We start from the raw sequence: 17,872 nt of genomic DNA on the forward strand, positions 1-17,872 counted from the left end.
ATAAACATAAAGATCATGTTTTCATTAATAACTGCGATGTGCCACTTTGGTACTGTGGTTTGCAACTGACTTGTGTAAGAAACAATGGTTTGCAAATACTTTCACTAAAGTAACAAGTCAGCTCTTTCTGACTCAAAGCTTCATCTTTAAATCCCTACTCATTTCTCTTTATAAATCATTTTTCTTCATATGTTCTTTCACTCACCCTCCTGAGGATCTTTTCATTCCTTGCCCCTTTCCTCAAATCTCCATTTGTCAAAATTAAAAAAAAAAAAAACTTACGCCTTCTAATCTCTTTCTACTATACCCCTTGCTCCCTGTGCCCACTGTGCCCCCTATCCTAAAACTCAATGTGACATGAGGTTTCCCCTGAGGCTCTTCCTTATCTGCAAATCCAATCCAGGCACAACCGAACAACTAAGCAAAAACAGCCAGGGAGGAAGGCAGGAAAGGAGAAGAAATGGGGAACTACACTGTAAAAATTGAAATAAAACTTCTGAGAGTTGTAATGCTTGGTGAATATAAAGAAAAGACACTTCATAAAATTTCATCTTTTTGACTTGTTCCTGTTAACTCAGTATTTAAGGCCCAACTTGTTGACAGTACGAGATACAAGTCTTATTTATTCTAACACGTGGGGTACAGGCAGGCTATGAATTATGAATGGGAATTCCTGTCATATTTCTTTAATTTTATAGCTATTATATTCAGCTACCCACAGATAAGCCACGGGAATCTTTAAAAATGTGGGGAGAGGTTGTTTCAATTAAGTTAAACAGGCACTTAAAAAATACACCTTCTCAATCTCCATTATAAGATTAACACTTAAATATTACATATCTCCATAGTCAAGTCTAAGAAATCAAAGCAAAAGGTACATAATTAACACCCCAGAGACTGATTCTGTCACTGGCTGAATCCTGCTGTATCTTTCATGAATTTTCATTCAAACCTAATTGACAAATTACCTTCTAAAATTCTCTATGTACAAAAAACTTGTGTTAGAATCAAGGCCAGGTCTCTGAACAATAAAATTCAGAATACCATCTGTGAGCATAACACCAATTTTCACAGGAAATGGATTTTAAAAAGCTTCTTTGTATAATAATTTATTATTTTTCCTCAAATTGCACAGAAAAGAATTTCACATTTGAAGATTCAATAAGAATCCACTGGACCAATCCGTGGGCTTTTCTTCATGTTCCTGGAGATCGCATAGTTTCCACTCTTGAAATTTGTATTATTCTTTTGTTATTTTCTTTAGAAATATTTTCCTTTAGCAAACTCCTAATGTGTCATTAAAAATTCTCAAGGATGAAATAGTTTTCATCTCCAATCTTAATAAAATAAAACTGAACAAATACCTAGTTACATGGAAAAGCCCAAGATTCTTTGAAAACAAACACATACGAATTTATGTATCTTAAGTAAAATACAATAGATTTTGACTTTTAAATTATCAATCCAGACATTGGCACTAGTAGCATTTTGGTTTTCACAAGTGCAATCAACCTTTCTGATTTTGTGTGTGCACTTACACTTACAAACAGGCATATATAGATTTTATATAGTTGTTATTACAACTTTATATATTAGTTTATCAGTAACATTCTAACATCAACAATTTCATGCTGAAATTCTGCAAAAATAATTTTTAGTGACCCTTTAAAGCTTCTATTAATAAATATCACAATTTTATTGATCTCTAGAAATAAAGGTTCAGTAAAAATGACCACACTTATAAAAATGCTGCAAATCACCAACCTTACACACGGATCTTTGCCCATACTTCCAATAATTTTTCAGATGAATTTCTTAAAGATTTAAGGGGATTTCATTAATGTGTATGTACTTAAGATATGCACATATATAACTCACATCAAATCTGTTTATATAACTGGCATTAGTGTTAACATATAAAATATGTGTCTACATATATGTATACACATGAAATTCATCCAGCAATATTTAAGAACCTAATCCATGCCATAAACTCTTCTAGGTGCTAGAAATGAGACTGAACAAGACAAAGTCCCTGTGTAGCAGGACAAGCCGCTGACAAAACCTCTCAGACACCAAGTTGTAGAAGGAAGGGCTTTATTCAGCTGGGAGCATCAGCAAGCTACTGCCTTAAAATCTGAGCTCCCCGAGTGCACAATTTCTGTTCATTTTAAGGGCTCACAACACTAAAGATTTCACATGAAAGGGTCGTGATTGATTTGAGCAAGCAGGGGGTACATGACAGGGGCTGCATGCACTGGTGGTCAGAGAGAAACAGAACAGGGCAGGGAGTTTCACAATGTTCTTCTATACAATGTCTGGAATCTATGAATAACATCGGTTTCTAAGTTATGAGTTGATTTTTAACTACTGGGTTTAAGCCAGGCAGGCCCAGGCCTGGTTTCAGGCCTGGCGCCAGGCTGCCTGTCTTTGGTTTTACTTCCTTGTTGTTTTTTCTTAAAACAGGTACTGAGTATAAAACAGTATAAAATAATATGAGACGGTCTTTCTCTTCCTTCACCTGCCCTCACAGAACTGAGGTTTTAATAGGAAAGATACACACCAAAAAACATGTATCAGGTAGTGATATCTAATAAGCAAAACTAAAGCAGAACAAAGTAAGTATGATCTTTTTTTTGCCCCCAAGATGGCAGATAGCAGGCAGTATTAGTGTGACTAGCCCACTTGGAAGGACAGAATAGGGGGTAGAGATTCACATTGTGATTTTTTTTTCCCCCAAGAACCACAATAGGAACTTAACAGGAAAAAAATAAAAGAATCCACAGACCCTTTGAAAGAAGTGGCAGGCTGCAGCCTACTCTGTGAAGACAGATGAAAAACTCTAAATGTCCAGAATGTGAGAGGGGGAAAGCCTGCCTCCAATCATACATCCCCACTGGGGAATCTGAAAATCCAGACCACAGCAGAAGCTCTTAACCCTACCCAGAGCTGGACTGGATTTAGGTAGTGGTGTGAAATATAAAAGTGGAAGCAACAGCAGGAAGTCCCTTGCAAGCACTTCCAGTCTCCAGCACTAGCCAAGGGAAGCCATTCCTGACTATATTTCAGAGAAGCCCTCAGGGCAGTTAGCCAATGAACTCAGGGAGGGGTTGCAGGGTGAAAGAAGCTCACAACTGAATTCTGTGATATAATCTCAAGTGGGGATAAACTCCCTTGAACAGAACCCAAGGGTAAGCTGGAAGTGTGCCACAGATAGGAGAGCAGGATCTGGGTGCCCAGCCTTGTGGGGAGATGGGGAGGGACATGGCCTGAAAGCCATGGTTGCTATTTCTGCAGGGAATCTAATGGCCTGGGGCATGTTTGAGTTCTGTGTGCAGGTTGTCCAGATCTAAACATGGTGCTGTTAGCAGGACACTATGGGAGCAACACTGGCCTCACCAATTACATGGGAGCTGGGTGAGGCTTACTGCTGCCTGCTACTTCCTACTCCCTTTGTGAACTCTTCTGCACAGAAAAGGCAGTTATACTCCTCCCTGAAACATTACCACAGTGGCTGGAGAACCACCTGTTCCCTACAGTGGCCACGGCAGCCTCCACCCAAGGAGAGTCTGAGCTCAGACCCACCTAACCCTGTCCCTACTTGGTGGTATTTCTCCACCCACCTTGGTAGCTTAACACAAAGGACAAACTTTTGGGAACTTTACGGCCCCACTCATCTCCTGAGAAGCCAGAATACTTCCCCAGGGCAACTTAGGGCAAGCTCAAATCCCACTGCTAATACCACAGCTGCTGCTCTCTTGCAAGCACCACCTCCTGGCTGGAAGCCAAACAACACAGGCCATTACAGCACCTCAGCAGAATAACATCACACCCAGGTAGGGGAAAACAGCTGCATGATCTCAGCTATCACCACTGTCTGCAACACCCTGGCCAACCAGAGGTCCTGAGTCTGTCCATGTGACAAGTTCACTACTAGTAGAGCCAGCAATCAAGAAAGCCAGCACACTAAGCCAATCTACAACCAAGGAATCTCAGAGTCTGTGTCAGTCCCCTGCCACCTCCATCAGAGCTGAATCTACTGCTGGGAGACTTGAAGACATCATTGGATCCCTTGCAGACATTCCCCAGCACCAGTCCAGAGTCTGGTAGCCCCACTGGGTGGCTAGACCCAGAAGAGCAATATCACTGCAGTCTAGCACTCAGGAAGTCCCATTCCTAGGGAAAGGGAGAGGGCACTACATCGAGGAAATACCCTTTGGGACAAGAGAATCTAAACGACAGGCCTCGAGTCCCAGATCTTTCTGCTGGTGGGAAGTTTCTTACAGCAGAGACATAATTGCAGTGCTGTGCAGTAGGGAAAGTCTGCACCTCTACACCAACAGGCAGGCAGCCTCTGTAATCATGAAGGGTTTTGGAGAAGGGGTCCTTGTCCTCTGCCCTCCCCTACCTGCCACCCCATACACCACACTGCAGACACAGCTGAGGCTTCTCCCACAGGAATGCAGTGTGAGTGCACCTACCAACAGCCTTCCTGGAACAATTCAGGGTGATTGCACTCCCACAGAAGGGGCACTCCTGGATTCAGGCTTGCATGAGAGGCATAGTCACAATTCCTCCCTACTTGGAACATCAACATTCCTACAGATGAAAAGAGCTGACTGTTTAATCTGAATAGCCAGAACACTGGAACAGGAGTGAGGCTATGAGGTAGATCGCTTTCCTGCTGGGCTGGCAGGGGAGCTGAGGTAGCTCCCACCCTTCACCTAATAAATCTTCAGCATGTCTAATTGAGAGCTTCCCCAGCCACCTTTATCAAGGCTAGGACCTCTGCCCACCATTGAGTATTACATCTACTCACTTGCCTTAGCTACAACTGGTACCTACCAAAGGATACCTCCCTATTGACCTGAAGCCTGAATCAACTCAGTAAATAAAATACTAGAGAAAAATTAAAGTGTATACCACAACAGAATGAGATAAGCTTCAAGAGATTCCTGCCATTCAAACCCCATAGGAGACATTCAACTTGCCCACACACCAAGTACCCAACTACTACAATCAGCATCTGGGAAAGCCAGTGCACAAAGATCCTCTATAACTCAGGAACTCATGCAGCATCTTCTCCCCTAAAAGCACCAAAAATCAAATCAGGCTATAATAAACATTAAAGTCAGATCCTTGAAAGGGGAAAAAAATAAATTAAAAAAAAAACCTACAGTCCAATCAAAAAATAAATTCAAGAACAATTTGAAGAAATAGTCTACCCAAATAAGAAAGAATCAGAAAAGTAATTCTGGCACTATGACAAAACAGGGTTCTATAACAACCTATAAAAGATCACACTAGATCCCGGGCAATGGATACAAACCAAGATGAAATCTCTGAAATGCCAGATATAAGAATTCAGAAAGTTGATTATTAAGCTATTCAAGGAGATACCAGAGAAAGGTGAAAAACAACTTAAAGACTTTTTTTAAATCTATGATATAAATGAAAAAAATTCCAGAGAAATAGATATCATAATGAAAAAACAATCAGAACTTCTGAAAAGGAAAGACACACCTAGGGAAATACAAAATGCAGTGGAAAGTTTCAACAATAGACTAGAACAAGTAGAAGAAAGAATTTCAGAGCTTGAAGACTAAGCTTTTGAATTAACCCAATCAGATGAAGTAAAAAAAAAATTTTAAAAAAAGAACAAAGTCTCCAAGAAATATAGGATTAACAACCTAAGAATAATTGGTGTGCCTGAGGGAGAAGTGAAGTCTAAGAGTTTGGAAAACTTATTTGAGGAAATAATTGAGGAAAACTTCCTGACCTTGCTAGAGATCTAGACATCCAAATACAAGCAGCTCAAAAAACTCCTGGGAAATTCATTGCAAAAAGACCATCACCAAGGCATATAGTCATCAGGCTATCTAACGTCAAGACAAATGAAAGAAATGTTAAGAGCTATGAGAGAAAAGCATCAGGTAACCTACAAAGGAAAACCTATTAGACTAACAGCAGATTTCTCAGCAGAAACCTTACATGCCAGAGGGATTGGGGTCCTATCTTTAGCCTCCTGAAACAAATAATTGTCAGCCAAGAATTTTCTATTCAGCCAAACTAAGCTTCATAAATGAAGGAGAGATAAAATCTTTTTCACACAAACAAATGCTGAGAAAATTTGCCACTACCAAACCAGCACTACAAGAAATGCTAAAATGAGTTCTAAATCTTGAAACAAAAGCTTGATATATCACAATGGAACCTCCTCCACATAAACCTCACAGGGTCTATAAAACAATAACATAATGAAAAAAAAGTACCTAGGTAAGAGCTAACATGATAAATAGAACAGTACCTCACATCTCAGTAGTAACACTGAATGTAAATGGCCTACATGCAGTATTAAAAGATACAGAATGGCAGAATGGATAAAGCCAACCAAGTATCTGCTGTCTTCAGGAGACTTACCTAACACATAAGGACTCTCACATAAACTTAAGGTAAAGAGGTGGAAAAATACATTGCAAGCAAACCAAATGGAAACCAAAAGTGGGCAGGAGTAGTGATCCTTATACCAGAAAAAGGGATACAGGATAGATGCTGCTACTTTAAGATTATAAGATTATCAGGTAAGACTTCTTTGAGGAGGTGATGTTTGCTACAGACCTCAATAAAGAGTGGAAATAAACCAAGTGTGGAGGCTCATGCCTGTAATCCCAACACTTTGGGAGGCCAAGGCAGACGGATCACCTGAGGTCAGAAGTTTGAGACCAGCCTGGCCAACATGGTGAAACCCCATCTCTACTAAAAATACAAAAAATTAGCCAGGCATGGTGGCGGGCACCTGTAATCCCAGCTCTTTGGGAGGCTGAGGCAGGAGAATCGCTTGAACCCAGGAGGCAGATGTTGCAGTGAGCCAAGACTGTACCATTGCAGTCTAGACTGGGCAACAAGAGCGAAACTCCATCTCAGAAAAAAAAAAGAGTAGAAATAAGCAATTTAAGATCTGGAAAGAGTGACCTAGGCAGAGGAAGAGCAAGCATGTGGACCATTTTTAATACATTTATATGCACAGCCTTTTATGATCATTCGTTTGAACAAATATATACTTGGTGTTAGTAATATACCAGGCAGATTGCTAAGAAGAAGACAGATACCATCCCTGCCTTCACAGGGCTCACAGCCTAGCAGAGGAGTTTGACATTTCACAAATGACTTCAAGTAATTATTCAATTGTAAGTCTGATGCTGGGGAGAGAAGAAAAACAGGCACTAAAAGAACACAGAATGGATTAGCCTAACCTTGTGTGGCCAGACAGAAAAGAATTCCTTGAATAAATGATAATTACAGGATAACTAAATAATACGCAGCAAGGTAGAAAGTAAGGTTCTAGATAGTGGGAATCTTGTATTTGAAGAACTAGAGTAAGCATGGCTAGAGCATATATAAGGGGGCAAATGAGATAAGCCAGAAGAAACAGGGAGAAGAAGCAATCCAGCCAGTCAGCATATAGAATGGCAGTTAGACATCTGTGACCTTCCAGCACCATTTGAAGAGGAAGAGTTATCTATAACCTAAAACTGCACACCTTTTATTTTGCCACATTCAACAGCGACCATGGATCAGCTTGCAGTGAGTTTCTTCTAACTGACTAACTTCATATGACACCTTGGTTACAATTGCCAGATATCTGCTTGTGATGGTTAATATTAGATATTAACTTGATTAGATTAAAGGATGCCTAAATAGCTGGTATTGTCTCTGGATGTGTCTGTGAGGGTGTTGCCAGAGGGGAGTGACATTTGAGTCGGTGGACTGGGAGAGGAAAACCCACCTTCAATGTGGGTGGAACAATTCAATTGGTTGCCAGCACAGCTAGAACGAAGCAGGCAGAAGAAGGTGGGATAAGCTGGCCTGCTAAGTCTTCTGGCTATCATCTTTCTCCTGTGCTGGATGCTTACTCCTGTTCCCTCTGCCCTTGGATATCAGACAACAGGCTCTTCAGCCTTTGAAGGCTGCACTCTCAACTTCTTTACTTTTGAGGCCTTTGGACTTGAATTGAACCACTACCAGCTTCTTTCTTCCCCAGCTTGCAGACGGCCTATCATGGGACTTCACCTTGTAACTGTGTGAGCCAATTCTCCCTAATAAATTCTCTTTCATATACACATATATCCTATTAGTTCTGTTCCTCTGGAGAACCCTAATGCACTTCTCAGCTCCCAAATGGTCAACATTATTATGTATTTTCTGCATGCATTCCTCAAAAGGGACAAATTCCAAGTCTTCTCATCACATCTACCAGTCTATCTGCATCTTTCTTCACCTACTCTTTCCTCCTGTCCCTATGGATGAACTATCCATATTCCCAGCCAAGGTCAACTTCAATACCACTAATGCAGTAGGTCCCATCCACTCTCACTTTACCACTGTCTTCTCACTGTGGAATCACCCCCATCAGCATAACAGTGTGCTGTTTTATCATCCACCTGAAAAAAAATCAAACTTAATCTATAACTATTCAGCTACCTCCTCCCATTTCTCTACTCAATATGTATAAAAGTTCCTCCAAAAATCAGCCCTTCTATTCTTAGATCAATTCCAACAAGATTTTCATATCCACCACTCCCATCAAACACTGGTAATTTCACATTGCAAATGTTTATGTACAGTTCTCAGTCCTCACTTTTTAGAAATCCTAGGCAACATTTAACAGAATGGCAATTAGACATCTGTGACCTTCCAGTACCATTTGAAGAGGAAGAGTTATCTATAACCTACAACTGCACACCTCCTTTTACTTTGCCATGTTCTACGATGACCATGGATCAGCTTGTATCTGATTCAGCTCAATCAGAAAGTACTGTCTTCATTAAGTTTCTGGGATACTACCCTCTAATCCTTATGGCCACTCTTCTAACCCCTTACCTAATTCTTCCCCACCTCCTGTAGCAAGTTGACTAAAGCACTAGATTAGTTGCTCAAACTTATCATCATTGGGAAGTTTCTGACAAGCTCAATATCTGACATTCAATAACTATTTACTCAATGTGCAAACAAATGACAGTAAACTTATGTAAGTAGAGCAGCATTTCCAAAACATGAAAACCAGAAGCAATCCAGTAATATTAATGAAATTACTTGATTTTTAAGTTACTTACTTTTAACTAAAATTTTGATTAACAAAATGTCTAAGGAGCTGTATAGATAACTTACAATAGTACATCTGAGACTGCTGTTCTTAAAAAGACTGGCTTATAAGACAGGCCCTCAGCCAGCATCTGAGAATTAACTGACAAGGGCGAGTCACTGTGCCTGCCTAGACTGTTGGTATCAACAATATGATTTATGCTGAACACCAACTTTCCTTCTGGAAATCTGGAATTTTTGTATGTGCCAAGCAGAGGATATCCAGATGACCAATCGAACACCCTGGGCATTGTATCTCTAACAGCCCTCCCTGGGCATAAACGTCACACACAATTTGCTGAATTTTCACTGCTGGAAGGAAGGTGTGCTTTGCATGATCCTTCAGGAGAGGGAGGGAAAAGAGCATCTAGAAGCCTGCAAACGGATCCTCAACATTCTGCCTGCATCTCTCTCTTCTGATCCAGCTCTATAACCTTAATACTTCATCGTAATAAGTCTTAGCCTTGAGTATAACTATACGCTCAGTCCCAAGAGTTCTGGAAATTCTCCAAATGTGGAGGTTGTTTGGGGAACCTGACATAACAGCAGCTTATTCAAAAAGCCCAAATTCTTACCTGCTGATATGCTTCATAAATCACATCAAATAGAAAAGCTTGGGGCATTTCACTTGCTCTGTGTCTGGCACGTTCTAGCGAGTAGTCTAAGCAACCATCAGCAGATGGACTGATGACAGTAGATACAAGAGGTCGAATGGCTCCTGCTGCCTGAAGAACAAAGAGGCAAAGAATATATTTCACCTACAAGCCATTTTAAAGTGACATTCTGAATTCAGTATCTCACTTTTGATAGATCTTATTCATACCTTCAACAAGCTGCCTTAAGAAAACATCTGAATAAGTGTGATTGGTTCAAAAATGGTTATTTCAGGTAAAAAAAAAATCAATTTTGTAGTATTACAGTTCCATACATTAAGGTGAAATTTTCCTTCATTATAAGTTCAAAATCCTTCTGATCACAGGCCATTGAAGTCAACACTAAAAAAAAAGATGCTAAGATCCAACTGGGTATTCCCTGAAGATGAAGGAGGCAGAGAAAGACTATCACGAAATAATTGATATGGATTGCAAATTAATATTAGTACACCCTCAGGAGAGTTACATATTAGATACTTAAGGAAATAAACAAGTTCTCCAAGATCCCCTAGATGAGACTCAATAACCCAAACAATGTGGGTTGCTCTAATTTGTGTCTTGCTCTAATTCACAAGGAAAAACAGTTCCTGTCAAACACAGTCTCCATGCAATGCTTCCTCAGGCAATAACCATTGACTTCAATTGCTATGATGAAAGTTCTCTCAATAATAGTTGCATCTGAACTTTAGAAGAGACATTTCATGTCTGACAATTTTTCCCTTTATCTTTTATGGAGTCCCATTGTAAGACAGTTTTGAAGGCCATTACCAGAAGAACTGCCTTAGTGAAACTGCTTTAAAATATAGTTCAATGGTGGGCAGTTAACCAAACCTTATATTTACTCAAAAACATCCTTTCTTCCACACAATTGCTACATGGGGATGATTGCAGCATATGAAATTAGTGCACAAATAAAACAAATGTCTTCTTGATGAGACCAACATCTGAACAAGATAGATAGTCCACACATTGGTTTGCAAAAGCCAAGGGACTGGCTGAAAATCAAAGCAAATGTATGAGCCAAACAGACGGTTTATAAATTGTGTCACCCCTTCCAGTGCCTCAAGTAGAAATTTGGAACCTAAGCATAAAAACAAAAATGAGGACACAGGGTGACAAAGAGGAAGTAGTATCCAAGTAGGTGAAGGGTAGGTCAACTGGTCAAGCCCAGTACCTATCAGTAGAGCTAGAAGATAAGACAGGAAGGAAATGCATGTACACACAAACATGTATGCTGCTTTAAGAAAAAAGATTCCACTGAAACTACGTATATTTTTGGAATTCTATATCAGGGCATGAAGTTAAAAAATACTTAAGAGAACACGAGACATCCAAAATGCCAATGCAAGGAGCTCTGCAGACTCTGTCCTCATTGAAACTAGTGAAAAGTATTTTAAGAACCATTAAAAGCCTCTGAAAATTGTCCTAAGGACATTCAGCAAATGAAGAAACATTTATTCCAGAAAATCTACTAAATTTTGGTAAGAACAGACTCTGTAGTACTCAAGCCGTGACCCGTTTCTTCTTCTATCCTCCAGCCACCTCAATGTAATGGATGCTCTACTCAGAGTAGGTATGGCTAAAAAGATACGGCCCCCTCACCCCAAGTTCCCAGTATGAAGGGCAGACGGCCAGCATTTCCTATGCCCCTCAGCACTATGGCACAGAGGCTAAAATCTATGCAAGTGTGGACACGAGGTTGAGGCCCACCTCTTTCACATAGTTCCCACCCATGCCCCAGAATACTGGGGCCCTGATCATTCTTCTTCCAGTTCACACATATGGCAGTTTTCATACCAGGGGAAATAAAAGACCAGAGTCTTCTACTGCCCTCATGTAGATCACAGAGTAGGGAGTTTACTCCAAAAAAAATAGTGCACTGTGCCCACCCACAGTTTCAAAGCAGTGATGTGGTGATTTTTCTTTTTTTTATTTTATTTTATTATTATTACACTTTTTTAGGGTACATGTGCACAATGTGCAGGTTAGTTACATATGTATATATGTGCCATGCTGGTGTGCTGCACCCATTAACTTGTCATTTAGCATTAGGTATATCTCCTAATGGTATCCCTCCCCATTCCCCCCACCCCACAACAGACCCCAGAGTGTGATGTTCCCCTTCCTGTGTCCATGTGTTCCCATTGTTCAATTCCCACCTATGAGTGAGAACATGCGGTGTTTGGTTTTTTGTCCTTGCGATAGTTTACTGAGAATGATGATTTCCAATTTCATCCATGTCCCTACAAAGGACATGAACTCATCATTTTTTATGGCTGCATAGTATTCCATGCTGTATATGTGCCATATTTTCTTAATCCAGTCTATCATTGTTGGACGTTTGGGTTGGTTCCAAGTATTTGCTATTGTGAATAGTGCCACAATAAACATATGTGTGCATGTGTCTTTAGAGCAGCATGATTTATAGTCATTTGGGTATATACCCAGTAATGGCATGGCTGGATCAAAAGGTATTTCTAGTTCTAGATCCCTGAGGAATTGCCACACTGACTTCCACAATGGTTGAACTAGTTTACAGTCCCACCAACAGTGTAAAAGTGTTCCTATTTCTCCACATCCTCTCCAGCACCTGTTGTTTCCTGACTTTTTAATGATTGCCATTCTAACTTGTGTGAGATGGTATTTCACTGTGGTTTTGATTTGCATTTCTCTGATGGCCAGTGATGGTGAGCATTTTTTCATGTGTTTTTTGGCTGCATAAACATCTTCTTTTGAGAAGCGTCTGTTCATCTCCTTCGTCCACTTTTTGATGGGGTTTTTTTTCTTGTAAATTTGTTTGAGTTCATTGTAGATTCTGGATATTAGCCCTTTGTCAGATGAGTAGGTTGCAAAAATTTTCTCCCATTTTGTAGGTTGCCTGTTCACTCTGATGGTAGTTTCTTTTGCTGTGCAGAAGCTCTTTAGTTTAATTAGATCCCATTTGTCAATTTTGGCTTTTGTTGCCATTGCTTTTGGTGTTTTAGACATGAAGTTCTTGCCCATGCCTATGTCCTGAATGGTAATGCCTAGGTTTTCTTCTAGGGTTTTTATGGTTTTAGGTCTAACGTTTAAGTCTTTAATCCATCTTGAATTAATTTTTGTATAAGATGTAATGAAGGGATCCAGTTTCAGCTTTCTACATATGGCTAGCCAGTTTTCCCAGCGCCATTTATTAAATAGGGAATCCTTTCCCCATTGCTTGTTTTTGTCAGGTTTGTCAAAGATCAGATAGTTGTATATATGTGGCATTATTTCTGAGGGCTCTGTTCTGTTCCATTGATCTATATCTCTGTTTTGGTACCAGTACCATGCTGTTTTGGTTACTGTAGCCTTGTAGTATAGTTTGAAGTAAGGTAGTGTGATGCCTCCAGCTTTGTTCTTTTGGGTTAGGATTGACTTGGCAATGTGGGCTCTTTTTTGGTTCCACATGAACTTTAAAGTAGTTTTTTCCAATTCTGTGAAGAAAGTCATTGGTAGCTTGATGGGGATGGCATTGAATCTATAAATTATCTTGAGCAGTATGGCCATTTTCACAATATTGATTCCTCCACCCATGAGCATGGAACGTTCTTCCATTTCTTTGTATCCTCTTTTATTTCATTGAGCAGTGGTTTGTAGTTCTCCTTGAAGAGGTCCTTCACATCCCTTGTAAGTTGGATTCCTAGGTATTTTATTCCTTTGAAGCAATTGTGAATGGGAGTTCACTCATGATTTGGCTCTCTGTTTGTCTGTTATTGATGTATAAGAATGCTTGTGATTTTTGTACATTGATTTTATATCCTGAGACTTTGCTGAAGTTGCTTATCACTTTAAGGAGATTTTGGGCTGAGACAATGGGGTTTTCTAGATATATAATCATGTCATCTGCAAACAGGGACAATTTGACTTCCTATTTTCCCAATTGAATACCCTTTATTTCCTTCTCCTGCCTAATTGCCCTGGCCAGAACTTCCAACACTATGTTGAATAGGAGTGGTGAGAGAGGGCATCCCTGTCTTGTGCCAGTTTTCAAAGGGAATGCTTCCAGTTTTTGCCCATTCAGTATGATATTGGCTGTGGGTTTGTCATAGACAGCCCTTATTATTTTGAGATACGTCCCATCAATACCTAATTTATTGAGAGTTTTTAGCATGAAGGGTTGTTGAATTTTGTCAAAGGCCTTTTCTGCATCTATTGAGATAATCATGTGGTTTTCGTCTTTGGTTCTGTTTATATGCTGGATTACATTTATTGATTTGCATATATTGAACCAGCCTTGCATCCCAGGGATGAAGCCCAGTTGATCATGGTGGATAAGCTTTTTGATGTGCTGCTGGATTCAGTTTGCCGGTATTTTATTGAGGATTTTTGCATCAATGTTCATCAAGGATATTGGTCTAAAATTCTCTTTTTTAGTTTTGACTCTGCCCGGCTTTGGTATCAGGATGATGCTGGCCTCATAAAATGAGTTAGGGAGGATTCCCTCTTTTTCTATTGATTGGAATAGTTTCAGAAGGAATGGTACCAGTTCCTCCTTGTACCTCTGGTAGAATTCGGCTGTGAATCCATCTGGTCCTGGACTCTTTTTGGTTGGTAAGCTATTGATTATTACCACAATTTCAGAGGCTGTTACTGGTCTATTCAGAGATTCAGTTTCTTCCTGGTTTAGTCTTGGGAGGGTGTATGTGTCGAGGAATTTATCCATTTCTTCTAGATTTTCTAGTTTATTTGCGTAGAGGTGTTTGTAGTATTCTCTGATGGTAGTTTGTATTTCTGTGGGATCGGTGGTGATATCCCCTTTATCATTTTTCATTGTGTCTATTTGATTCTTCTCTCTTTTCTTCTTTATTAGTCTTGCTAGCGGTCTATCAATTTCGTTGATCCTTTCAAAAAACCAGCTCCTGGATTCATTAATTTTTTGAAGGGTTTTTTGGGTCTCTATTTCCTTCAGTTCTGCTCTGATTTTAGTTATTTCTTGCCTTCTGCTAGCTTTTCAATGTGTTTGCTCTTGCTTTTCTAGTTCTTTTAATTGTGATGTTAGGGTGTCAATTTTGGATCTTTCCTGCTTTCTCTTGTGGGCATTTAGTGCTATAAATTTCCCTCTACACACTGCTTTGAATGTGTCCCAGAGATTCTGGTATGTTGTGTCTTTGTTCTTGTTGGTTTCAAAGAACATCTTTATTTCTGCCTTCATTTCGTTATGTACCCAGTAGTCATTCAGGAGCAGGTTGTTCAGTTTCCATGTAGTTGAGCGGTTTTGAGTGAGTTTCTTAATCCTGAGTTCTAGTTTGATTGCACTGTGGTCTGAGAGATAGTTTGTTATAATTTCTGTTCTTTTACATTTGCTGAGGAGAGCTTTACTTCCAACTATGTGGTCAATTTTGGAATAGGTTTGGTGTGGTGCTGAAAAAAATGTATATTCTGTTGATTTGGGGTAGAGAGTTCTGTAGATGTCTATTAGGTACGCTTGGTACAGAGCTGAGTTCAATTCCTGGGTATCCTTGTTAACTTTCTGTCTCGTTGATCTGTCTAATGTTGACAGTGGGGTGTTAAAGTTTCCCATTATTATTGTGTGTGAGTCTAAGTCTCTTTGTAGGTCACTCAGGACTTGCTTTATGAATCTGGGTGCTCCCTGTATTGGGTGCATATATATTTAGGATAGTTAGCTCTTCTTGTTGAACTGATCCCTTTACCATTATGTAATGGCCTTCTTTGTCTCTTTTGAACTTTGTTGGTTTAAAGTCGGTTTTATCAGAGACTAGGATTGCAACCCCTGCCTTTTTTTGTTTTCCATTTGCTTGGCAGATCTTTCTCCATCCTTTTATTTTGAGCCTATGTGTGTCTCTGCGCGTGAGATGGGTTTCCTGAATACAGCACACTGATGGGTCTTGACTCTTTATCCAATTTGCCAGTCTGTGTCTTTTAATTGGAGCATTTAGTCCATTTACATTTAAAGTTAATATTGTTATGTGTGAATTTGATCCTGTCATTATGATGTTATCTGGTTATTTTGCTCGTTAGTTGATGCAGTTTCTTCCTAGCCTTGATGGTCTTTACAATTTGGCATGATTTTGCAGTGGCTGGTACCGGTTATTCCTTTCCATGTTTAGTGCTTCCTTCAGGAGCTCTTTTAGGGCAGGCCTGGTGGTGACAAAATCTCTCAGCATTTGCTTCTCTGTAGAGGATTTTATTTCTCCTTCACTTATGAAGCTTAGTTTGGCTGGATATGAAATTCTGGGTTGAAAATTCTTTTCTTTAAGAATGTTGGATATTGGCCCCCACTCTCTTCTGGCTTGTAGAGTTTCTGCTGAGAGATCCACTGTTAGTCTGATGGGCTTCCCTTTGCGGGTAACCTGACCTTTCTCTCTGGCTGCCCTTAACATTTTTTCTTTCATTTCAACTTTGGTGAATCTGACAATTATGTGTCTTGGAGTTGCTCTTCTCGAGGAGTATCTTTGTGGCGTTCTCTGTATTTCCTGAATCTGAATGTTGGCCTGCCTTGCTAGATTGGGGAAGTTTTCCTGGATAATATCCTGCAGAGTGTTTTCCAACTTGGTTCCATTCTCCCCGTCACTTTCAGGTACACCAATCAGACGTAGATTTGGTCTTTTCACATAGTCCCATATTTCTTGGAGGCTTTGCTCATTTCTTTTTATTCTTTTTTCTCCAAACTTCCCTTCTCGCCTCATTTCATTCATTTCATCTTCCATCGCTGATACCCTTTCTTCCAGTTGATCGCATCGGCTCCTGAGGCTTCTGCATACTTCACGTAGTTCTCGAGCCTTGGGTTTCAGTTCCATCAGCTCCTTTAAGCACTTCTCTGTATTGGTTATTCTAGTTATACATTCGTCTAAATTTTTTTCGAAGTTTTTAACTTCTTTGCCTTTGGTTTGAATTTCCTCCTGTAGCTCGGAGTAGTTTGATCGTCTGAAGCCTTCTTCTCTCAACTCGTCAAAGTCATTCTCCGTCTAGCTTTGTTCCGTTGCTGGTGAGGAACTGCGTTCCTTTGGAGGAGGAGAAGTGCTCTGCTTTTTAGAGTTCCCAGTTTTTCTGTTCTGTTTTTTCCCCATCTTTGTGGTTTTATCTACTTTCGGTCTTTGATGATAGTGATGTACAGATGGGTTTTTGGTGTGGATGTCCTTTCTGTTTGTTAGTTTTCCTTCTAACAGACAGGACCCTCAGCTGCAGGTCTGTTTGAGTTTGCTAGAGGTCCACTGCAGACCCTGTTTACCTGGGTATCAGCAGCGGTGGCTGCAGAACAGCGGATTTTCGTGAACCGCGAATGCTGCTGTCTGATCGTTCCTCTGGAATTTTTGTCTCAGAGGAGTACCCGGCCGTGTGAGGTGTCAGGCTGCCCCTACTGGGGGGTGCCTCCCAGTTAGGCTGCTCGGGGGTCAGGGGTTAGGGACCCACTTGAGGAGGCAGTCTGCCTGTTCTCAATTCTCCAGCTGTGTGCTGGGAGAACCACTGCTCTCTTCAAAGCTGTCAGACAGGGACATTTAAGTCTGCAGAGGTTACTGCTGTCTTTTTGTTTGTCTGTGCCCTGCCCCCAGAGGTGGAGCCTACAGAGGCAGGCAGGCCTCCTTGAGCTGTGGTGGGCTCCACCCAGTTCGAGCTTCCAGGCTGCTTTGTTTACCTAAGCAAGCCTGGGCAATGGCGGGCGCCCCTCCCCCAGCCTCGCTGCCGCCTTGCAGTTTGATCTCAGACTGCTGTGCTAGTAATCAACGAGACTCCGTGGGTGTAGGACCCTCCAAGCCATGTGCGGGATATAATCTCCTGGTGTGCCGTTTTTTAAGCCCATCGGAAAAGCGCAGTATTAGGGTGGGAGTGACCCAATTTTCCAGGTGCCGTCTGTCACCCCTTTCTTTGACTAGGAAAGGCAACTCCCTGACCGCTTGCGCTTCTCAAGTGAGGCAATGCCTCGCCCTGCTTTGGCTCGTGCACGGTGTGCTGCACTCACTGTCCTGCGCCCACTGTCTGGCACTCCCTAGTGAGATGAACCCGGTATCTCAGATGGAAATGCAGAAATCACCCATCTTCTGCGTCGCTCAGGCTGGGAGCTGTAGACCGGAGCTGTTACTATTCGGCCATCTTGGCTG

The 17,872-nt window shown here is 40.8% G+C and overlaps 1 protein-coding gene across 3 annotated transcripts in view; it reads right to left on the reverse strand.

Moving 5' to 3' along the window:
• Nucleotides 1-17,872, reverse strand: part of CRPPA (CDP-L-ribitol pyrophosphorylase A) — a 330,476-nt gene that overhangs the window by 274,651 nt on the left and 37,953 nt on the right. For 2 of the 3 annotated variants that reach the window (XM_019030382.4, XM_055347369.2), the window contains exon 3: nt 9,717-9,866. The exons of the other annotated variant lie outside the window; for it this stretch is intronic. In XM_019030382.4, the coding sequence (XP_018885927.3) occupies nt 9,717-9,866 (150 nt within the window). The remainder of the gene's footprint in view (nt 1-9,716; nt 9,867-17,872) is intronic. 3 annotated transcript variants of the gene reach the window in all.

Source organism: Gorilla gorilla, chromosome 6 (assembly GCF_029281585.2).
Source record: "Gorilla gorilla gorilla isolate KB3781 chromosome 6, NHGRI_mGorGor1-v2.1_pri, whole genome shotgun sequence".
Lineage (NCBI taxonomy): Eukaryota > Metazoa > Chordata > Mammalia > Primates > Hominidae > Gorilla > Gorilla gorilla.